Here is a 24,057-nt window from a genome sequence, read left to right on the forward strand (position 1 = left end):
AAGAGACTGCAGCTGGTCAGAAGAGCAGTGATCCAGGGACAAATTTTACGAGAGAGGAAACTCCACATTCAAACACTGTATTCAGTGGCCGCCGCCACAGGCGGGGAGGCTACGAGCTGAGCTGCTGGTGGAATGGAAGCTATACCCAGTTTGAGTGTGCTGGTGTCCATCTTGGATCTGGCTGCAGGGACTTCCTGCTGACTGAGCTGCACGAGAACATCCCGTACCGCTTCTGCCTGCACTCCCTGGTCCGCTCCGATGCAGCTCAGAAAGCAGACCAGCGGGACTGTGTTGAGTTTACCTTGCCGCCGTCTGGGATGCAGGACATTGTGATTGCCATGACAACGGTTGGGGGAGCTATATGTGTGATGCTGGTCATCATCTGCTTGCTAGTGGCATACATCACAGAAAACATCATGAGCCCCACAACACAGCACACATACTACCACACTCACTCACATCACTGAAGTGGACGTTACTGGTAAATAAAACAGTGTACATTTAACATCCGTGATGACCGTATCTAATCCCACATTCATAGTCACTCACTGTGATTAATATTTACTTTTTAATCATACACATCCTTTTATGACTGAACTGAAGCACAAACATTGGCTCTGCAAATAACATGCCTTGTCAACCTCTGAGAGGATGCACTGAACTAAAAGTACTGATAACCTGCATTAACTATCATGCAGTGGTTTACTGTGTTGTGTTTTTGTTCACAGTTGTCTGTGATTGAGTGTCAGTCTGTATGCTGACAGCATTTATACAGCAATACAATTAATGAAATGATGAAATGGCTTTTAGTGCATCAGAAACAGCAGTTTTTGCTAAATGTGCAGCCTGTGAAAGTGTCCAGACATGTACTGTCTTTACTGTGACACAGGAAAACAAAACTTTACTGATTTTTTTTCTCCACTTGAGTAAACCACCCTATCATCTATTATTGCTTTTAAGCCCGCCTACAATTTTGTTAAGGGCAATACAATCTGGTGTACAATCTCTACTGTACAAAACATCCTGAGTTAGAATGCCTTTATGTCCAGCTGTCAGTGAATAAAGTACCATGAGACCATTTGTAATACTTTACATTTGTCCTTGTTTTTCTCCTTGTGTGTGCATGTGTTCGTCCTTACATTGTTGCACAATTTTCACGAATCAACAACAGACAGGAATTCAAAATATGTATGAACACGAACAATCCTAAAAGCTGTCTGATAAAGGTCAGTTTCTGGGGCTTAATCTGAGGTAACTAACCAACAAAAATACTGCTAATATACAGAATTTGTGCAGAATGAATGCTGGGGAATGTATACAACCTTATCAAAATCTTGGGGATATATTTTCAAAAGAGATTCAAAAGAGTGAAATCATGCAATTTTCAGTTTAACTTTTTTTTTTTTACTAATACTACTGATATATAAAGATACTAAGACAAACTAAACACAAAACATGTTGATATTAAGCACTAATGAAAGTATGCACTATGTCCACAACACTTTAAACACAACGTCAACTTGTATAATATTTAAGAAGGTATGATAATGTACAGAAATAACTATGTACTATGTCTTTTGCATTTTTCACTTGTTTGTTTCGGCAGAGGGTTTTTTCTGCCTTTCGGGACAAATCATATTATTCACATTATAATTATGAATTGACGTCACGTCGACGTCGTTATGCACAAATAGGAAGCCACGCCCACAAATGACATCACCACATAAAGGCGTAGTACAGCAACGGTGCTCCGCCATTTTAACTTCCTGCATTAAAAGAAGACGATCAAATCGCACAGTATTTTGTACTCGAAGCGTTTTCATCACTTAGTGTATCAAAAAGGGGTTTTTCTTGGGTTTTTTTCTCACAGGGCTCGAACCAACTACATCAGTATAGTGTCTGACATCTTGTATCTGTTAAATTCTCAGCCGGAGAGTCGCAATGCCGAGCCACCCGCTGCGTGTAGCGGTTGTGTGCTCGAGCAACCAGAACCGCAGTATGGAAGCGCACAGTATCCTCAGGTAAAGACGAGCCGCCGGGAGAAGAACAAAAGGAAAAAGCCACCACGAAGTGAAGCCGCCTCTGTGCGCTATTGAGCCGTTTGTGAACCGGTCACGAGTGACTGCGGCAGACGGTCCGTCGGGCCTCGGCAACAATGGACCCGCTCCTTCCGAGCGTCACGCCGGGGCCGCTGCGCACTTTCAGCGGTGGTTTACGAGTAGGGACCAGGTTTTAGGTTAACTGTCGAAGTGAATATTCACACAGATTTGTAGTTTTCATACAGATTGAACGCTTTCAACACACCGGTCCAAGTTTCTTTTTTTTTTAATCTTTTTTTTTGTCCCACATGTTGACTCGAGCGCCCCCTGTAGGGAACATTCCGGAAGGGAGCAACTGCAGCTTGTGCAACATCGGGTGTTTCACCAGACTCACACTGTTAAAGGGCTGTGTAGGCTTTAGTTTTGAAGCCGGCGATGTGTGCTGTTTTGGGACTGTCAGACATTTCACCCTTTATCTCACTCCCTAATGGGTGTTTTTTTTCTTATTTGGAAGCAGTGCACCTCTAGGTGACGTACAGGGCAAGATAGCCTTTTGGTGACACTGTCACTCGAGGTGAACTAGAGTAAAAAAATAAATGCGTACGATTTTTTTTTTAAACTTTTATATAAAGTGTAAAGTTATTCTCTTTGGTCTAGAAGGTGAGGTGAAATGACCATATGCACTTTTCAGCCTGCGACACCAAAAGGAACCATGTTAAACATTTAAATGTTAAATTGTTTTTGAGGCTATTTGAAACTGATGTAATTGTGTAGCCTTACATTGAAGGCTTTGAAAGATGCTGAGTACTGCATTCTGCTCATGACTCATGTTTTCTTGTGTCCAATGTTTACTCCAGATGTGGTAATTTGCTCTCTTGTCCTTTTTCATCTTTGCAGCAAACGTGGATTTGATGTGCGTTCATTTGGAACAGGGTCTCACGTGAAGCTACCCGGTCCTGCCCCGGATAAACCAAATGTGTATGACTTCAAAACGACATATGTACAGATGTACAACGACTTGGTCCGCAAGGACAAGGAACTGTATCCCCTTCTCACTCACATTTCCACCTACGCACGATTATACTGTATTCAAGAAGCCAGATAAGTAGACTTGGCCCATGTACAGGTACATGTGTCGGGTTTAGATATTAGAGATGTCGTTTGAGCGGCACAGCAGACGGGACTGCAACGATGAGTAAATCACATGCAGGGATTCTAAAATGTGTCACAGGTGTATGCTTTGTAAAACAAAACAATAAGGGAAGTTTGAAGATCATACGTTTTTATTGAGGCAATCCTTATTTAAATAAATACTCACTTTTAAATCTCTAGTTTATATTGAATGTCTGTATTTGCAGGGGTTTCATGTTACCACTGTTCGTCTTTGCACGTGCACTTTCCTCGTTTTCAATGTGAATCTTTTCCAGATCGGGAGGTAGAAAATTTACCGGTTCACTTGTCTATTAATTGCTATAATTGTTGTAAAACTGAAGAGTGAAATGATACAGAAATCCAACCACAGGAGAACGCTATTGGCAAAGAAAAACAGTGGTGGCAAGTAAACGACACGGACTGAAACACTGCATTAGCCAAAGTTTGTCAACGCAAACATCAAGAAGCCTGTAATTTGCTGGAGCTTGAGAGATAAACATTGTAATCGGGAGTGATTTTAACCACATTTTCTTTCCGCTTAGGTGAATTGTCTTTTGTTCCTGTAAATAGGTGCTGACTGGTACTTTTTTGGTTGACAAAGTTTAAATAACCCATGTTTCTATTATCAGTTAGCAGTTTAATGTTAAACCTGCCCTCCTGGTTTAGTCCTTGAATACAGTTTTTCTTCAGCTAGTTGCTTTGTTTAATTAAAGTCTGAGCCAATTGTACTACTGGTCTTTGGATTAAAGCAGGTCTAAGAAGGTTAAATAGGCTTTTTTTTGTGGACAGTGGGGCTTTAAAGTAGAAGAGATGTGTTTAACCAAAGTTGTATTTGCTTCTATTACTGTATTGCAGGTGTAACTTTTGCCAACCCACGGTAGGTTGTCTTTCCTGAATTGTAAACTGTAAATTTAAATGTATCAATAGAAGATGTACATGCTGCTTTGATGCATCTATTACTGCAATTATTTGTTGTATTCTTGCAATTTTGCATGGATTTCTTCAAAATATAGTCCGCTATTGTTGACAATTCACCATGGTGGTTGGTCTTTTTGTTTATATATTTAGCAATGTCTTGCAGTATTTAGTGACGGGGCAACATATTTGAAACGGGAAGGCATATTGAACAGAATATACCATCTGTGTTGAGGACAACAAATGCCTGCTGGCCAGTTTCGGAATTGCTTCTTCGCAATATAAAAGTTGAACATTTTACTGGCATCGCCCTGAAATGCCATAGTTGGTAGTTTCCCCAGACACCACTAGAGGGTGCTGCAGTTACTTTAATTCAAACACTTGATACCATTCAAGCGTGAACCCCACAATTCAAACTAAATATGCATTGTTGATCAGTCAAGTTACTTTACTATTTCAGTTTCAGACGGTCTTACTGGGTTATGGGATTTTTCAGTGACGTCCTTTCCGATGGTGTCATGAGTCGATGTCTTGTATGACTTTAGTAGTGTTTCTCCCGCTCCTGCTTTGTTCCTTGACCTCCTAACTCTTCAGATACACACAGAATGGCATCCTGCACATGCTGGACCGCAATAAGCGCATCAAATCAAAACCGGAGCGCTTTCAAAACTGCAAGGACAAGTTTGACCTGGTCATCACCTGCGAAGAGAGAGTCTATGACCAAGTGCTGGAGGGTGAGGCTTCTTATAAGAAATGTTAAATTACTGAAGGAATATAGTCAGTAATTCAGAGCCTCTTGCAAGTACTGATATGGCACTATCCCATTATTGCCTCACAATTGTTTGTATGCAGAACAAGTTTGTACTATCAACCCTTCTGATTGTGTGACACAAATTCTCTTTCATCTGTTGTTGCTCTCCAGATCTGAGTTCAAGAGAGCAGGAGACTCTCCAGTCTGTGCACGTCATTAATGTAGACATTCAGGATAACCACGAGGAAGCCACGCTGGGCGCCTTCCTCATCTGTGAGCTGTGTCAATGTGTGAGTGTCTCCTACTGGGATTTTGAAATGCTGTTAAACACTGAGGGCAGAGTACAACAAACATTCTGTTACCAAAGTCATGTATGACATTGTGGTTAAATAATGAAAAATAATGCATTAAAATCTATATGCAAAAGTAATATGCATAAAATTGTCTTTTAAGAAATATAATCGGCCATCCAGTGTGTGTGTGTGTGTGTGTGTGTGTGTGTGTATATATATGTATATATATAGATATAGATAGATATAGACACACACAATGGGGGATTCAGTGTATGCATAATGAAAATGCTGTCAATGCTACAAAAGGGTGCTATAGATTAAAATGGTGGGTGCCGATTTGATTTTAATTCTACATGCTGTTTAACGTGTTCTCCTCCCCTGCAGATCCAGCACACAGACGACATGGAGGATGAAATGGACGAGCTCATCCAGGAGTTCGAGGAGAAAAGCAACAGGCCTTTCCTTCACACAGTCTGTTTCTACTGATTCACAAAAGAAATTTGCAATAAACACAGACTGGGATCACAAGCAATCAAACAGTAGTATGGAGACACACACATTTCGTACTCCAGTCATCACAGAACAGTACATACAGTTTGTGTGCCTACACAGCGCCACACACACACACAGCTTTGGGTGAGGACCTAAGAAATGGCTGCCTTTGGACATAGAGGTGATGAGTTTTCCCTCTATGCAGAGGATGGACTCGCTGCTCTCACTCTGCCTTTATTTCTCCTGATCAAGGTCAGGCCAAGGTCCTCCCTCTAGCCCAGTTCAGTGAAATCACTCAACCATGTCTCCTCAGGGAGAGCCATAACACTCCCACCCCCAATTCCACAACTGCTTTACCAGTCCCTCTGTTTTTGTTCTGTACAGCATATTAATGCTGATATTTAGGGTTTTTTTTTCTCCAGATTATATATAATTGTAATTCATTCAAGCATACATGTCAGATTTTTATTCCTGACTGGACAGTGTAAATGTGTTTCTTGGGGTCAATGGGAGAATGAATTGAACTGAATGCCTGTTTTTGTGCAACCATGAGTTGTAGATTAGTTTGGATTAAGTTAAAGTGGGCGGGGCTAATAAGTAACCAAACCTAGACCTCTCTGAGGCTCTCCAGTGTGTTTCCAATATAATGTGTTGATTCATATTTAAACTCGGATATGTCGTTTTTCAGGGCATATTTTTTCCTTTTGTAAATGTTAAAGAATTCAAGCATTGTAATTATTTGCAAACTGCGAGCTCAGCTCAGAGTGCCTGATTTTTCTGTATGTAAATATGAATCCTCTAAAGAAAGAAACATCTCTAAGAAACATGTCATGACTCCTTATTTGCTTTGTGATATTGATGGCATTAGTTCATGATGATCAAACTATTCAAACTTACTGTTTAGTTGCATCAATTACCCAACCAAGCCAACTGTAATAATGGCTTACAGCTGATAAGACACTTATCTTCATGTTTGAATCAACTGTTTTAGACCTAATTGTACACCATCAAGGGAAACTTTAGTTATTTTATATTTTCCGTCAATATGCATAACAGAAAAACTAATTTTACAGCTGACTTGCATAATAGTTATCCCGTTAAATGTAATTGTTTAAACGTGATTTAACCGAAACAAACTACATTGAACAACTTGATTAACGACACAAATACATAAATGACCATTAAAATTCGAAATGAATTAATTGTGTTAGCTAACGTTCTCGTTCGGACATAAAGTAACCATAAAACAAAAACAAAAAAAACACGAAGTGTCGTGCACCTGAGTGCTGGCGCATCGCGCCGGGGGAGCAGCCACCGGAGACCGGAGACCGGAGTCCTGCTGCGCGACCTCTAGCGCGGCGGAGCCTCCAGCTGCACGAGGCTTCTCCTGCAGCGCGGTGGCTCTAGTCCAGTGTGTGGTGTCGTGGTGTGTGGCTCGCTTCGGTCTTCTGGCGGACATGGACGCGCTTTTTGACCGCTTTCACAACTTCCTATTACCGCTCATACGAGGGGAGGACGGAGTCTGCAGCTGCACCTGCGGGAGGTGAGATCCAGTCCAGATGTTCTGCATACACCTGGGTTTGTGTTGCGGCGCTGGAGACGCTCTTAATCCTCAACTTTCTTTGCAGGCTGCTTGGACAGTGTAGAGTAGACAGAGAGCTCCGAACAAACAGGCGCAATACGCCTGAATTCACGGAGCATTTAGGACTTCTCATCATAAACCTTCGGTCTTTATGTCGTAGTTTTCAGCTCAGAATATACATTTTTAGTGAGTAACTCCCTGTCGGTGATGTGTGATGTTTCGACTGTGTTGCTACCTTCAGGTGATGTTTGTGGTTGTGTGTGTCTTAAGGACCTGTCAAACCTCAGGGGTCAGAGTATCTGTCCTGTTGTTACACTGTAATGGGGTTGTGGCAATATGGTGGAAACCTGCACTCAGGGATGCATCTGTAATATTAGCCACTCAGTGTTTCGATTTTTGTATTCCTATGTGTATATTACCTGTTTACGCCGTGCTTTCATAATTTAATGATCCACACTTGCTAACCAATACTATTTTTTCTATGGCTCATAAAACTCTGTAAAATGCAATGTCACTAAAACAATAAAAACGCATTATTACACAAACAAGGCTGTTTTTCTCAAATTCAGAAAATTGTACTTTTTGGAAAAACTACATTTTCACCAAACAACCTCTAACTGTTTATATATATATATATATATATATATATATATATATATATATATATATATATATATATATATATATATATATATATATATATACATATATATATATATATATATATATATATATATATATATATATATATATATATATATATATATATATATATATGTATATATACATACACACACACACACACACACACACACACACACACACACACACACACACGGACAAATTATAATATAATACTCTCCAGCACAATATTTTCTATTAATATGTTAATATCTGTGATATATTACATTTTGGTCTCTTTCATCGTTGGTTTATTTTTGTCTTTACTGTACTGATCTTCCACTGCTCTGTCTGTTGCAGGCATCAAGTATATCATGTTGTTCCATATAATGGGGCCCGGTCCGTGGAGGATTCCAGTGAAAACGTCATCTTAAGTGACACCATGACCGAACAGGAGATGAGCGTGACAGTCGGACTGCTCTTGGGCTTCTGCATCAGCTTCTTCTTGCAGTGGCTGGAAAGGATTTGGCGGCTCAAATACAGAGAGAAGCAAATGAGTGGTGAGTAAAGTCAACTGAAACTAAACTTGCATGTGGGGAAAGCTTATAGGGGTTCCTAAAGAAAGGAACGTTGCACTTATTATACAGTACATAATACATTTAAACTGGAACATTTTCTTAAGTAAAAAGTTTCCAGCATACCACATCCATACTGTGTTGTCAAATTAGGACCATTCCGGGATAAACTCCTTAAAAGGAAACATTGAAACGTTATTAAAATGAAGTCCATACCATCAGTCACAGATTAGTTTTTCCCTCCCATTTATCTTTTCTTGTGATAGAAGCTTGTCTGAGGAAATTCAATAATCCCTTTCCTCACTCTTCATCAAACAGATTGTAATCATCATGTACATTCAACCCAAGAACACAAACCCGGCTCACATGTGATCTTAACTCCATCTACATGTCTTTATCATGACATCGTCATCATGAGGGCAGACTACAACAAACATTTATGACATTGTGGTTAAATAATACAAAATGGTGCATTTGACTATACAATAGCAAAGGTTAGGGTTTAAAGTAAAAGGACCCTTTCACCTGCTTAGTTTCCCTGTCTTTCTTTCCAGGTGTGGGTTTATTGTCATGGATTCCCAAATTCAGTAACACAAAGAAGTTGGTGAGGCAGTTACATCCAAAACACATGGAGGACTCCAGAGGGAACATGCTGCACATCAATCAAGACCTGAACCATAATGTTAATGACACTTTAAGATAAAATAAGGAATAGTAGTTCAATAGTTACTGTGTGTGGTGTTTTATTTTTTCAATAACCAAGTAGTCTTTGAAGGCCTTTTTGAGTTCAAATATGTGTTTTTAATATGCCATTTTTGATTGGTTATATAGTAAATGTGTACAGGAAATCATCCTGTAATGTCTTATATCATTGGTGCCCACCCTGGCTAACATTATATATATATATATATATATATATATATATATATATATATATATATATATATATATATATATATATATATATATGCGATGTGTCAGAGATGTACTTCTTGAGATCAGAAAAGCTCACCTTGAGCTCACTTATACCTCAACGGACTTTGATTTTCGGATACACTGAGACCCTGATGACCACAGCTGTGAAGGACCAACAGCACCGGCCGTGGGTCGCGTCGTGGCGAGAGAGAGAGGCTTCACGCCAGGCTAAAGGCGAGGGATACTCAACCACCACTACCTCGCTTGTGGTGAACTAATGTCCGCTCTCTTGAAAACAAGATGGATGAGCTGCGAACTTGGACTACAACCCAGCGTGAGATGGGTAAATGCTGTGCTCTTATTTTCACGAAAACCTGTCTTTCAGACAGCATTCCTGACTCTACCGCCCAGCTTGAACACACTGTGTCTACCGTGGGGACCGCACAGCGGCCTCAGAGAAGACCAGGCGGCGGCGTCTGTGTCGAGGTGAACAACAGGTGGTGCTCGGAGGTACAGGTGGTTGAAAGACACTGCTCGGCTTGTGTTGAACTGTTGGTGGTGAAATGTAGACCCCTCTGCGTGCCAAGGGAGTTGAGTACAGTGTTTATACTGGCAGTTTACATCCCGCACCTAGCGGACTCTGCAGCGGTATTGGGGCTGCTGCATGACGTCATCAGTAAACAAGAGACTGGACATCCGGATGCTGTGTTTTCTGTAGCCGGCGATTGTTTAACCATCGCAGCCCTAAAAGAGTGTCCTCCCGAAATACCATCAACACGTGAACTTTCCGACAAATTGAAATGTTGTAGCAATGCATAGTGTATAAAGATACAATGAGCAATACTATTATCATATTTATGATAGCAATAATATTGTATTATCATATTTTATCATAACAGAGCAATATTATATTTTATCATAGCAATAATATTATTATATTTTTGTGCAATACTGTTATATATTTTATATTTTGTGCCTTATTATTTATTGTTTTACCTTAAGTTTGATTTGAATTCTGTGTTAGGACCATTGTAAGGAATAACTGTCTGTTGTCTGTGCATGACAGTAAAAACATCTTGAATCTATAGGGAGCTTTATCACGTGGCCTATTTAAAACCAAGGACAGCTTCATGCCCTTGACTTTGCTTTGCAGGAGAAGCTTCCTGAAACCTTCAGCCATTACTGTGAAATATAGAAAGCCCACAAGGCTTCCTATAGGACAGGGTCTCCTGTGGATTTTAACCCCCTGCTCTCTGCTTGAATCTCTACCACTATGTATTGTGTTGCTTTTCAAAGCCGTATATATATATTTATAATGCTTGACAAAGTCATTGCCAAGATTTGCAGGGTCATACTAATAAGAGGTCAAGTCACTGTTCAAGGGTGGCGTTCTGGAAAGTAATTTAACATTCTCTTGATTATTTAAGCTTTTTCAACTCAAATCAAAGTCACATCATAAAGCAACTGCACACTTTAAAAACGGCAGACCTGCTGCTTATAAAAACACAAATCCATTTAATAATTTTAACAGAGACACAATGTGCACAACACTTATATACTGTTATTACATACATACTCTGTAAAGTACACTTTTATAATGTATTCATTATGAAAATTAAAGAGTCTCAGGCTTTATTTGTGTTTTGTTAAGTTAATTGATTATCTGCCCCGACCTGCTGAACTCATCCTGTCACAAAGTCTTTCAGACATAAACTAACAGACTAGTTAGAGGGACAGGACAATAATCTTTCTAATTCAGACCAATCCGCATCTTAAACTGGAGTTCCATCCTTAGGAGGAGAAGATCCAGTTTTGTCTTCCTTTACCTTCTTGCCGTTGCCGTCAGTGTGAGCAGCCGGCTCGACTAGACTCTCTGCTTCTGTCGCAGCATCTGCTTTGGCAACATCTTCACAGTCCTGACCGGCTGGGGTATCTGAACGAGGTGGTAGACTGTCACCTTCTTGTTGTGTTTTGACCTCTAGGACTGGGGCAATCACCTCCTGTGCCTCAGGAGCCTCACCAAGGGACAGAGTGAAGCCCATTTTGCTTTCACTGGCTGTCGCTCCAGCTGGGGGAGGTGTGAGGGTCTTGGCCTGAGTCTCCTCTCCGTGCAGCCAGTTCATCTTCTGAAAGTGTTGCTTGACAGCGTCATCGACTCGAGCATCAATCATTGCCTCTGTCAGGACGCCATCTTCAGAGGAATATGCTGCCGCCTACAAGAGAACAAGAGTCATCACATGTGTTCAATACATTGATTTACTTTACAAAAAATACCATTTTGTAGCATTTATTAAGAATTGTGAAATTAAGATTGACAGTGCATTTTGTGCACAGTGCTATAGATTCACAATGACAACAGGGAACGTACCTGCCAGGCCACACCCAGCTTAGAGATCTCTCTTCCTGACATGCCTTCAGTCCGCTTTGCCATGTCAGAGCACTTTTGACCATAGTCAAACTGTGCCAGCTTCATCCTCCTGCACAAACACGGATGGATTAGAGTGTGACAAAGTAAATCATTTTAGATAATCATTTAGCTAACCTGAATGCAATTTCATTCTTTCAATTTGCTTTGTTTTTATTGCCCGTGTGTGGATCGCTTCCCATCTTTCAGCCAACACACGTCACACTTCTAAGTAATTATTGCCTCAGCATGGCTCGCCAGGCGGGGATCACTCCATCAAATGTTAAGCAAAACACTCAGAATTAGTACATCTAAATGCAAGTGTTGGACATGGTAGCCTGAACCTAATTATTGGTTTCAGTGTGCATCCCTCGCGTGCAGTGGTTTGGTGCCCTATTTTAAACAGCTGTGTTTCTGAGGATTGTACTCACTGCCTCCCTCCTGTGGCCGGTTCCAGCACATATTTGTCAAAGTACAACCGCACCAGCCTCTCCCTCTCATCAGGACCAGGCAGAGCAAAATTCACTATTTCGTCTATACGATCGTTTATGGCCCAGTCAAACTGCTCAGGTTGGTTACTGGCCAACACCAGCATGAACCTTTCAGAAAAACAGAAATCAAACAGCTTAGAGATGTAGCCGAGGTTTTATAGGCCAGGTAAAATAAATCGAAGAGCACTACACGTTTAATTTATACAAATGTGAAAGTTTTTATAATTTTTTTTTTTTTACTTGTTGCTCTGCTCTCCAGTACGATACAAGAATGCGTTCAAAGTGGCTCTGAGATCCTCACTGATCTTCTCCTACAAAAGACGAAAGCAAAGAAATTTAAAGTTTAGGACAATGTTTGTTTTTTTTACAAAAACAGGGTTTCTGGAAAATTAAATGCATGCAGACTTACAGTGGATCTTTTGCGAAGGAATGCATCAGCTTCATCAACAAAAAGAAGAAGTCTGTAACAGGAAAAAAACACAATAACCGTTATCTTTTGATATTATATCTGAATGGTGTTGTGGTTTGTATATTTGTAAATTGACATCATGGAGCCTACCCGCGCCGGCTTGTGCCGGCCCAGTCAAACACTTTGTGCATGGCTGTCACACCATCACGGCCCATGGGTGCCACGTCGCCGCCAGTCATAATTGCATAGTCCATCCCAGAATGCACCGCCAGCTTCTACTCGATAGGAAAAAAAAACATGCCTCTTCGTTAGAAAAAAACATAGTTTTCTGTATATGTGAACGCTTACGTGTGTCATTGTTCAGTGCTCAGGTATACCTTGGCAAAGAGCGTTTTGCCCGTGCCTGGAGGGCCGTACATGAGGATATTCCTGTACAGGCCGTTGTTCTGCCTCGTGTTTCTTGTTGCTATGGCGATATCACGTACACGCTCTTCCAAGGAAGGCTAAGAGACAAAAAAAACATTTACATGAAGTGGTTGTTTGCTTTATCCTCTGTGAAGACTTTAATGTCCACTTACACTGAGCACAACTCCCTCGAGGGCATCCTGAGGTTTGCTCCTAAGTCGTTTGGTCGTCTAAAAGGTTCACATAGAAAACATAATTAGCATATTATAATCTGCACTTAAGAAAATAAGCAAACGGTGAAATGGTAATTAGCTACCTTGACGGGATGCTTGATTGCCTCTGCGACAGTGAACCGGGACGTTTCCCGTACCAGTGACGGCTTCCCGAGCCTGGCCTCAATGTAACGTCCCGCCACCGCCGTGGCATTACGGGCGGAATAAACTCCCACAGCCAAAAGGGTCAGTCCTGCCACCTGACGGCGTGGTGGAACCGTATCACAACAATCACATACCGTTTGCAGAGAGAAACAACTCAACATTTAATGTTTGCACTTACTGCTGGTCCAAACATTTAAAATGGAAATATATGATTACTTTTTGTCCATATAGGAGATCATTAATGGTGTAATAATAGCACGTATATGTGTAAAAAAGGATTTTCTAATCAAATACCATTCGGCTTTGAAAATAACTTTCGTAAGTGAGAGTCTGTGAGCCATAATGTGTTACTAACATTATGAAACATCTTTATGAATAGAAAGACATCTGTATATCTATAATATTGTGTTGTTCTTTTATACGTAATTAGCTTTTATTTTGTAGCAAAGATATTCTCTGGTGGAAAATTCCTTAAGCAAATTCACTAAAGGGATTTTAGATGAAAAGAGAAGCCTCACCGTGGCGGTCACTTTGTCCCAGTCTGACACAAAGGCCCTGAATCCTTCTCCAAACACAGCACCTGCAGTCCTGAAAGCAATCATATGTCAACTGTCAGCATTTACAAAAATGCGACTGTCAAAACAAGCAATGGCATAACAAATAGAACTAATACTTTCTCAGGTAAGATGAGATTGATTTATCCTGAGGGAAATTGCTGCCATTTAGTGGTATTTATTAAAAAAGCTTCCTTAACACATTTAGTTTCAACAGCTCTTTGTCAATCTAATTCAGTTTATTTTATATAGCCTAAAATCACAAATTTGCCTTGGAGGGCTTTACAATTTGTACACATACGACATCCCTGTCCCAGGACCTCACATCAGATCAGACAAATCCTCACCATCATGAAAACTATCATGTAAAAAGTTGGTACATCTTACTTTATGGACTCCAGGACAGTCTGTCTGTGTTCGGCAGCCTTGAGACGGATTTGCTCGCGGATTATATCGGCATTCTCTCGCTCCACGCGGGCTCGTGCTTTCGTCTCGGCCTCTATACGCAGGAGCTCATTCTTGTGCCTCAGCTCCATCTCATGCTCTATCGTCACTATAAAAACCATGACACATAAACCAGTATTTAAAAACCACTGTTTAACAGCTTCAAAAGCTTCCACAAGACACGTCGGGGGCGACGTCTTGTACCTTTCCTCATGGCCTCCTGTTTCAGCACAGACTCCTCCTGTTTGCGAAGGTTGTCCTCGTTCAGCGCTTGCTATTGAAAGAAAAGCAAAACTGTTAGTACTGAGTCTCATTTTAATGCAGTTATTACTTGACAGTCAAGAGATGCCCTCACCTGTTGCCTTAGTTGGTCCTCATATCGCTGTCTGGCCAGCTTATCTTGAAACTGAGCTCTCTGCAACGAGGCAGAAAACAACCAGTTGTATCATGCATACAACTCAAAAGGTTCCAGTTCATTGCTGCAGCTTATACTTATAATTGTCCTTAAAATCTTTGAAGAAAAAAGGGAAAGCATTTCTGTTCATACCGCTTGATGCTGCCTAGTCTCCTCATTGACAGTTTTCCTCCTCTCATCCGCCTGGATTCGTATCTGGTCGCCTTTGAGCTGCTCAACAGCTGCTTCGTACTCCTGAGAGAGGCACACACAAGATAACGAAAATTAAATGAGCCCAAGTTACACAGGTTATCATTCAGTATAAACACATTATAAACATTATGAACATAAAAAAGTATTCTTTAGCGGAACAAAAATGAAGCTCCAATTGATATTCATTTGACAAGAAATAATGTGCAATATTTCTGTTTTTTTCAACTCTCCGTTTGCTGAAATGTTTTCACTTTCACATGATAAACTGCTTCGACCGGCTGCATCGCTGACCAGTCTGATTTTTAAACTGCAGCAAAGGCTAAAAAATAGAGATGAGTATTCACACTCAACTACATCTCTCAGCACCATTATCCATCTAGTTAAAAACGTATACATACATGACATTTGACCTCTGCATTTAACCCAACCCAAGTGTTTTAAGGAGCACTGGAGCTGCTATAAAAATGCTCAGGGAGCATCTTGGGGTTCAGTGTCTCTCTTAAAGACACTTGGAAATGGGGACAGGAGGAGCCGGGATCGAACCACAAACCTTGTGATTAAAAGGACATGTGGTAGCCCTGAGCCACATCCGCACAAAGTAATGTATTGTCTTAATTAAAACTTGCAACAATCTACTTGCTTCTCTGGAAAAGCATAATGTCCTGCAGCAGCGTGAGTCGACCTGTTTCAACTGTACCTTCATTTTGCTCTGATGCTCCATCTGAGTAGTCTGCTCCTGCATTCGAGACAAATCGAGAGCCTCTTTGGCATGTCCTGGACAGTGATGAGAGGCAACACAGGACTAAAATGTGTGACGGCTTCAAAACATGGAGATTTTCAGTGATTAATGCATCATGGTGGTCATGACTTAACAGACTCTTTCTACCTTCTACCAAATATGACAAAAGTTAAATGATGAGCACAGTCTGTGCTCGCTGGTTCTGCCAGAACCAGAGGGAAACAATTGGTGAATCATTACATGCAAGTGGAACAAGAGAAATTTGGGTGTTGCAAGCCAGTTTGCCAGGTGGTGACCTTTGAACCCACACTAGTATAAGGTAGTGTAAGGTGAGAGCAGAGACAACCAGCAGCTTCATGACATGTATATAAGAAAATGAATGAGTACAGATTCTGGATGCGAGTGTGGGCCTCATTATTTCAGATGTAACATCACTGAGGCCACCACCACGATGCAGCAGAGAGGAGCTGAGTGATGGAGCAGCATGACTTCATGTGTGCAGCGATGTCGCTACAACCAGGAGGATCCTCCTTTGAGCTACAGGGCTCTGCAGAACACTCACGGGACTTGTCGAGCTCCTTGGCCGCCTGAGCAGCCCGCTCCAGCCCTGTGGGATCGAAGTTGCTCCATTTGTCCTTGGCTTTATCTCCGCCGCCGCTGGAGCCAGAGCCTCCAGCCGGCGGTGGAGGCGGTGGAGGCTGAACCGGAAGACCCGGAGGCCCCTCCGGCTGCCCCTTGTTCAGGCCGAACAGCCACGACATTTTAACGTGAATAAATAAAGCACAGTTTCGCCGGTTGTGTGAGAAGCGGCTGCTGCTGCAGACCTGTCACTGCACTTCCTCTACACGCGTGTCACGCCGCGACCTTCTGCGCAGGTGCGGCCGCGAGAGCCGATTCGTTTGAATAAGGGCAACGACGATTGGCTGGAAACAAGTACTTGTGCTTTTTATTGGCTGTTCCAACATCCGTCTTCAGCAGAGGTCACTGCTGTAGTCCCACCCAAAATTGATACGGTAGCCGCAGAGGGACACGATGCATACGATTCAAAGAAAAGTGCATGATTTTCTTTTGGTTGCATCAGACTGGTTCTGGTTTGCTAAGTCATAGGTCATTGACATTGTTTGAGATGTTTGCTTTGTATATCAGTGAGCATTCATCGAGTAAATGTGATAACTGGAGGAATGTTTGGTGCGTTGCTTCTCATATACCATTGGTTTATTGAATCAAGATAATTATGTCCTTGTGGTCTCTAATATTTTTATTCCGTGCATAGTGTGTACAATCAGTTATAAAATAACATGTGTAGGGACAAATAACTAGTCCTGAATAAAATGTCAAAATCATACCCATAACATGTTTGAAGATAATTAAGACAGGACAAAAAAAATAAATATCAAAATGTTTAATGAACCAAACAGTCAGAGGATAACCTCAGCACAACAATTGGCCAAATAAATATTTACAGACACTACTCAAATAAAAAAGCTTGAGGTCAGTCTTCTGCCCAATCTCCTGAAAACTCACAATCTGTATCAAATCATAACCTAACAAGAAGTTGCATATGCAAAATACACGGTTTGTGTGAATTAATAATCATGTGCTGTATTATGATACTGGAGGTAATGAGGACGGCTGTAGTGGAGTATTTTGTCGACAACACTGCAGCCGGAAAAGTCTGGCACACATGATGGGGATGGACTGAAATCAAGGAATGGAGCAGAAGAAGGGCTGTCTGTGGACAAACTATTGCTATTCTGTTTAATGCCATCCTCTTGGATTATCATTATATCCTTGTTATGACATAATAGTGCACAATTTTGAAAAATATCATCTAATTTACTTAATTTGAAATGGGTCATCTGAAAATAATGTATTTTCTCTATTATCAGTATTGTTAATAGAAGGAAAATGCATTTACATTTGTCAAATCAGTTTCCAGGGATGCACTGCTTTTGGACATTGCAATAGCAGCATGGGTGCATAGTGAGAGGAGAAACCATACATCAAGGTCAGCTGGAGTGTCCTTAAGCAAGATAGCTGTAAAACAAGGAGGTGAGTGTGTGCCTGACTGACCATTTCATAAACATCTCCACAATCCAACACCAGCATTCTTTTAATCCACATAACAACTGGAGATCGTTCACTTCCTCAAGTCCTTTACTGCAGCACAACAACACGGGAGAAGACACCAGAAGGTTCTTTGCCGTCACCCAACGCTACACGGAAGCCTTCTTGTTGCCGAGCCCGCGCCAGCTTTGCAAGTGAGAGGAATGACCGAGGTTCTGTGACAGCCAGATCACTGATTACACGTCGGTTGAGCTGAACGCTTGTCTGTATGAAAAATACACGTCACATAAAAATAGAGTGAACAACCAACATAAAGACCATAGACAGGACTGGTGCAATACTGTAACACTCAGCACAACTAACCTTGGTGAGGTTGTGAATAAGAATGGGATACTTCATGCCGTGCTCTCGTGATGCTGCTGCAATGCGTGAGATCCAGAGCTGAAGAAATAAGAGCAGAAGTCAACATGCACATTCTGTAAAGTTAAACAATGAATACAAACTCCTGCAACTAGGATTGGAGAGACTTTTAGTGGTTGTACAATAGGAGGTAGTGGTTCCCAACCCTTCTGACATGTGACCCCCTAAAATTAACCAATGTCTATTTTAAATCACTCATCACAGAATAAATACTAAATACTAACACTATAAAATACTACAAAAAAAATAATATACAAGAAATACATGGTTTCTTTTGACGATTTTAACACACGATCAATTGACCAATACTCTTTGATATGTTTTAGTTGTATATAGTACGTTTTAAATATATATTGTAACGTAAAATTGATACTGAGTGGATCACAGACTGTATACAACCTCCACTGCTCACAAAATGAGGTCAAATGCAAGTTCCCCATCATTCCCAGACACTCTGCTCAAGTGAGCCATCCTTATACAAAGAAAGGTAGCACGTGTTACACTGTAGTTAACGCTCTTTACCGGGTATTACAAATTAAATCATCAGAATCAGCTTTAATGTGTGTGTATGTTTTTGCAGTGGACATTTGTGTTTGAGTTGCAGGTGTCTCACCGTTCTCATGTTGCGCTTCTTGAGCTTCCGACCTGCGGTGGCGTAGACGAAAGCTCTCCTGACCGCCCGCACAGCCAGACTGTAGCAGCGGTTCTTTCTGCCTCTGAAGTGCTGACCGGAAGTGAAACATAAACAAAATGACTTATCTACACCGCAAGCAATGTCAATAACCTATGACTTACAAAACCAGTCTGATGCAACCCAAATAAAATCACGTATTTCTCTTTGAATTGTACCCAGACCCTCTGCGGCTACCGTATCAGTTTTGGTTGAGAATACACTGCGGTCAATACTATATATTTTGTGAATGAGGCATCTTTCACACCGAATCAAACAACATAGGTAATGTATTTGTTCAAACGATGCTTTTATTACCACCCAGACCACGAACATGGTGCACGTCCCAATATGTTGACAGCATGGAACAGCGTAGCCCTTCTCCTCCAGGAAATAGTCGTGCCCTTACCCGTGCATGTTTGAGAACTTCTTGAACTTTCCAATATCTGTCAGGTCCACGGCTTCTGATCCAACAAGATAGCGACAGAAACACCATCTCTGTTCTACTTCAACACAGGATCCTTGATAACAGAGCGGATATAATATTTAAGTGACCTTAACTCAGCTCCACTTGTAATAAGACCGTGTAATACAGTTGAGCATGCTGTGTGACGACTGATAGAGGCGCACTCGGTTTGTTCGATTCAAACGCCCGGACATTCCGTGGAAGTGTGTCCTCTGCTCCGCCTGGGGTTTGCTGACATATAAAAGCCCGCGTTATATTGAAAACAAATCCATTATAAGTAGTATGACTATGGAAGAATAAACAATTCGTAGCGGACTGAACAACATTGTCACAAGCAAGTCAAACGAACTATTAAAAAAAAACTCGCTCTTCATATGTCAACGTGAGTTTAAAGGCGGAAGACGCCGGTCAACAAAACACGCGCGTTTTTTCCAGAGTTGTGACGCAGCCACGTCGGAAGCTGGGAGAGCAGACGGTGGAGGTCAGAGGAACTCCAAAATGTCGGTGGCTGGTCTTACGTCCTTGAGCCGCTGTGCTGTTTTGGCCTCCCGCTCCCCCGCAGGACTGGTGGTACGTCGAAAATCATTTGACTAAATGAACAATATCGATTACCCGTTATTGTCAGTTACAGTTTCAGCCATTGCTTTGCTTAGATAATGTCACGTCATCGTTTCGATACCCAGTGACAGCAGTGGGCTCCGTCTATGCAATGAAGTCAATGTTACGAACGTTACTAGCTAATAACTAACCTCTCTCGTCCGTTGTGGTGTCTGTAAGGTGTTTATTTATTCTGTATGAGTGTGAGTTCAGCTTCAAATGTCACTTTCGAAGATTTAAATCCACGTTCATGTCAAACATGGCGAGTACGAGTTAAACTTGTAATTATTCTTCAGCTCAGTGAAGCTAATTGTAGTATCGACAACTTTACAAAAAATGAAGCTGTTCTCTAATAAAGCTATTCTTATAATGTATTGTTTTACATATTATAGTATAGTAAGTCAAGCTGTCATGTTATGGACTGCATATAATATGAACAAAACGCATGTCAATTCAGTGTGTCATAAGATGAAATGTGATTTCTGGTAAATCAAGATTTTAATGGAATGTTTTAATTCACCAAAACATGTTTATCGTATCACTGATGTCGCAGTGGTTTAGGCTTATTGTTTTAAGCAATGTTTGAATTACTGAAAACAGCTGATCCACTAATATGTAACTTTAGAGGAAAAGAGTAAATGCAAAGTGTGTGATGAAAACAATATATACAATCATGCCCTCCCCCTCTTGTCCCTGCTGTCAGGCGGTGCGGTATGCCCAAACAGCAGCGGCTCCAGCAGCTGAACCCAGAATAAAGAAGTTTCAGATATACAGATGGGACCCAGACACTCCAGGAGACAAGCCCCGCATGCAGACCTATGACATTGACCTTAACACGTAGGTGTTACAGCTTCTCCCCTGCCATGATAAAGCCCAACATTGTGTGTGCTGCATTGTGTAAATCTGTGTTCTCATTCATTAGCAACTTAATCTGTCATAATGCACAACAATGTGTCCTGGCACCCAATTATAGGAGAGGCTTTTATTCTCTATTTGAAGATACATTGGAGTGTATTGTTGCATGTATTCCACGGCCACTTCTTAAACAAATGGGGAGTTTGAGTTTAAAATGAATTTTCACGTGGCATACAGTCAGAAATGGCAGTTATGTGTGACCTTTGTGTAGATTTTGTAACTTTTATTTGTGAGAGGTGCAGCAAAGAGTACTCTGATCCCCTCTGTGCTTATTTCTTATAATGTATATTGCAGAATATTTCCCCTTTAATTGCTAATTGCTAATTATGTTCACTTGCACCGGTGGAGGATTATGTCTTAGTGAAGTTCAAAGCGGTACCCAAGCACGTGTAAACAGAGGGCATGTGGATCAACAAACTGAGGACAGCCTTCAGGTGGATTTAATTCAGGTGGCTCTAACAGCCTGGCATATTTCCAGTCCTCTTCCGTCATCTGTTCATTAATCAGCTTAGGTATACTCTCAACGCCTGTGAATACAACACTGCAACAAAAAGAGTCCAAAATACAAAAAGATTGTTGGACAAGTCAAACACTGATTTGTTTTTCTTCATGTAGTTGTGGCCCAATGGTTCTTGATGCCCTGATCAAGATAAAAAATGAGATGGATTCCACTCTGACCTTCCGTCGCTCCTGCAGAGAAGGTCAGTAACACAAAAGCTTTAAAAATTGACCTATAGATCATAAAATCTGGTATATAATATTTCTGTATGAGTTAAAAGTTGTAGTCGTAATCAATTAATAAATTAGAATGAACTTTAAAAAGTCTGAGATTATGTATTTATGTTGCCTGGTTATAGTAAGAGTCGTGTAGTTTTTTTTAGAAACCAGGCCTGTTTATTTTAGGCAAAATACTAAGTTTGCTCTGTAGATTTATTTTCCTTTTCAGTGACTAAGTGTTCATGCCAACGTAAAGCCGCACAAGCTTCTCTTTTTTCCACCAAAGAATTACAATCGACATTACTCTTCTTTTTCAAACTCCAATGTGTACACACTGTCTCGTCTCAGACATTATATTATAAACTTCTGTTTTTTTGTGTGAATGCAGGTATTTGTGGATCCTGCGCAATGAACATTAATGGAGGAAACACACTTGCATGTCTCAACAAGATTGACACCAACATTAGCAAGCCAACTAAGATTTACCCTCTTCCACATATGTATGTGGTGAAGGACCTGGTACCTGTGAGTAAATATCCACAATGCCAATTCTACTCCACTAGTCAAATTTGTTTGTCAAACATGGACGCCTCTAAGTTTTGTTCTTTAGTGATGATTCTAACCAATCCAAAGACTACCAAATGTAGCCAAAGCATGCTAATAGATAGTACAGTATATTTAATTTAATAATTTGTTGCCTCTGTATTTTTCTTGAAAATATACACATGGTATATTTTATGTATCACAACTGCAAGTATTTGTGTTGCTGATCATTTTGAGTTAAAGACTCAGGGGTAAAATTCCACATGCTATACATCTAGCTAGCTTAATGTTACATATTACTGAAAATGATATTGATATCAGGACAAACACTTTCCGCTTCTTCTGACACCCACATTTAGTTGCAAAATCTAGTTTTACTTTATGGCATACTCAGATGCATTCTTATCTGAAAGTTTTACTCTGACATTTGAATGCTGACTGGATCCTTGATTGTACAATTGTGTTTGCAGGACATGAGTAACTTCTATGCACAGTACAAGTCTATTGAGCCCTACCTGAAGAAGAAGGATGACTCTCAGGAAGGGAAGGAGCAGTACCATCAGACGGTGGAAGACCGACAGAAACTGGTGCGCCACTGTTTTTTATTTTGGTAAAACATTTTCCAGTGCTCTCAAAAGTCACAAGAAAATAAATGTCATTCCTTGCTTTTTTCCCCACCGTAGGACGGGCTGTATGAATGTATCCTGTGCGCCTGCTGCAGTACAAGCTGCCCCAGCTACTGGTGGAACGGCGACAAATACCTTGGGCCGGCTGTGCTGATGCAGGTGTGTGTCTGAGCATATTAACATTTAGCAGAGTCTGCATAAAAAATAAGCACACAGATGAAGCGTTTATGGGTCACATCCTGTTGTTTCACAGGCGTATCGTTGGATGATCGACTCACGAGACGAATTCACAGAGGAACGTCTGTCCAAGCTGCAGGATCCTTTCTCTCTCTACCGCTGCCACACTATCATGAACTGCACCAAGACCTGTCCCAAGGTAACACATCTGCAGTCACATGCATGCAACAGCTCATGTATATTTTGTGACATTTAAACGGACAACGTGTTCTGTTTGTGCAGCGCAGCTTCTCACAGCTCTTTCCTCGTCTTTTCTGGTCTTCCTCTTAGGGCCTGAACCCAGGAAAGGCAATAGCTGAAATCAAGAAGATGATGGCCACGTACAAGGAGAAGACGGCAGCTGCTGTCTGAAACCTCTGTTGTCATTTTGTACATCACTTCCCTCCATGATATTATTATTACTGATTTATAAAAATGCTTTTTGAGGTCTGAAGGGCCAGTGCACCAGTCGGCTCCACCACCACACCAAACTGCAGACTGCAGTCAACTGTAATAAACCTGTGTGTGTGGTGGAAGGACTTGGTGTTGCATAAACGCACATGTACAGTATGAATGCATGAGAGCGTGTGTCTGAGTCTTACATTTTTCATAAAGAGGTATTTGTCTTTGTCTTCAGCGCTACTGTGTCTATGTTTGTGCAATTGGGAGATGCGATGCTGCACATTAAGGTTAAAAGGAGAAGTGTTCTTGTCTGTAAACAGTTAAACAGCTTATTGCTTTTCCCGGTTAGCGGTTGCTTCAAAGACATACAGTGTATATTTTCCTTCAGATCTTCCAACATAGCAAATACAGTCTTTGTTTTGATCAATAAAATAAATAGTTTAATTGCCTCCAGCTGCTTTCCTTGGTTATTAGGTGATGTCACTAATGTTTCTACACACTTCCACAGCGGTTAGCAGTTGCTGACCTATGGATGACAATTGTGCGGAGCCTCAAATGAGTTCAAGTATCAGCAGTTTCATCAGTGAGTTTAGTTGAAGGCAGATGTTTCTCTAAGAGACAATGTTTATTCTGTTTTTAGTTAGATGTTGGTG

At 41.0% G+C, this 24,057-nt stretch overlaps 5 protein-coding genes across 5 annotated transcripts; 3 read left to right on the plus strand and 2 right to left on the minus strand.

Moving 5' to 3' along the window:
- Nucleotides 1-1,740: 1,740 nt before the first annotated feature.
- Nucleotides 1,741-6,466, plus strand: ssu72 (SSU72 homolog, RNA polymerase II CTD phosphatase). The gene is made up of 5 exons (XM_068594796.1): nucleotides 1,741-2,021; nucleotides 2,937-3,080; nucleotides 4,701-4,840; nucleotides 5,029-5,147; nucleotides 5,535-6,466. The coding sequence occupies exons 1-5, from the start codon at nucleotides 1,942-1,944 to the stop codon at nucleotides 5,634-5,636; spliced, it is 585 nt and encodes a 194-aa protein (XP_068450897.1). The 5' UTR covers nucleotides 1,741-1,941; the 3' UTR covers nucleotides 5,637-6,466.
- A 633-nt stretch (nucleotides 6,467-7,099) lies between these two features.
- LOC137796069 (transmembrane protein 240-like) lies at nucleotides 7,100-9,123 on the plus strand. The gene is made up of 3 exons (XM_068593720.1): nucleotides 7,100-7,185; nucleotides 8,206-8,405; nucleotides 8,975-9,123. The coding sequence occupies exons 1-3, from the start codon at nucleotides 7,100-7,102 to the stop codon at nucleotides 9,121-9,123; spliced, it is 435 nt and encodes a 144-aa protein (XP_068449821.1).
- A 1,704-nt stretch (nucleotides 9,124-10,827) lies between these two features.
- On the minus strand, nucleotides 10,828-16,611 carry atad3 (ATPase family AAA domain containing 3). The gene is made up of 16 exons (XM_068594310.1): nucleotides 16,328-16,611; nucleotides 15,724-15,800; nucleotides 14,967-15,068; nucleotides 14,775-14,834; nucleotides 14,624-14,693; nucleotides 14,363-14,528; nucleotides 13,940-14,009; nucleotides 13,361-13,516; nucleotides 13,218-13,274; nucleotides 13,017-13,142; nucleotides 12,790-12,914; nucleotides 12,640-12,691; nucleotides 12,471-12,541; nucleotides 12,171-12,338; nucleotides 11,704-11,812; nucleotides 10,828-11,548 (listed from the first exon to the last, which is right to left on the minus strand). Exons 1-16 carry the CDS (start codon nucleotides 16,524-16,526, stop codon nucleotides 11,108-11,110), a joined length of 2,049 nt encoding a protein of 682 aa, XP_068450411.1. The 5' UTR covers nucleotides 16,527-16,611; the 3' UTR covers nucleotides 10,828-11,107.
- A 577-nt stretch (nucleotides 16,612-17,188) lies between these two features.
- On the minus strand, nucleotides 17,189-19,556 carry mrpl20 (mitochondrial ribosomal protein L20). The gene is made up of 4 exons (XM_068594567.1): nucleotides 19,332-19,556; nucleotides 18,866-18,976; nucleotides 18,196-18,273; nucleotides 17,189-18,096 (listed from the first exon to the last, which is right to left on the minus strand). Exons 1-4 carry the CDS (start codon nucleotides 19,416-19,418, stop codon nucleotides 17,923-17,925), a joined length of 450 nt encoding a protein of 149 aa, XP_068450668.1. The 5' UTR covers nucleotides 19,419-19,556; the 3' UTR covers nucleotides 17,189-17,922.
- Nucleotides 19,557-19,837: 281 nt separating this feature from the next.
- On the plus strand, nucleotides 19,838-23,853 carry sdhb (succinate dehydrogenase complex, subunit B, iron sulfur (Ip)). The gene is made up of 8 exons (XM_068595221.1): nucleotides 19,838-19,958; nucleotides 20,689-20,822; nucleotides 21,516-21,601; nucleotides 22,006-22,142; nucleotides 22,631-22,747; nucleotides 22,844-22,945; nucleotides 23,040-23,162; nucleotides 23,294-23,853. Exons 1-8 carry the CDS (start codon nucleotides 19,887-19,889, stop codon nucleotides 23,372-23,374), a joined length of 852 nt encoding a protein of 283 aa, XP_068451322.1. The 5' UTR covers nucleotides 19,838-19,886; the 3' UTR covers nucleotides 23,375-23,853.
- The last annotated feature ends 204 nt before the right edge of the window (nucleotides 23,854-24,057 follow it).

This window comes from Clinocottus analis, unplaced genomic scaffold (assembly GCF_023055335.1).
Source record: "Clinocottus analis isolate CAN_PGR_092001 unplaced genomic scaffold, fCliAna1.0.p SCAF_3, whole genome shotgun sequence".
In the NCBI taxonomy this organism is placed as follows: domain Eukaryota; kingdom Metazoa; phylum Chordata; class Actinopteri; order Perciformes; family Cottidae; genus Clinocottus; species Clinocottus analis.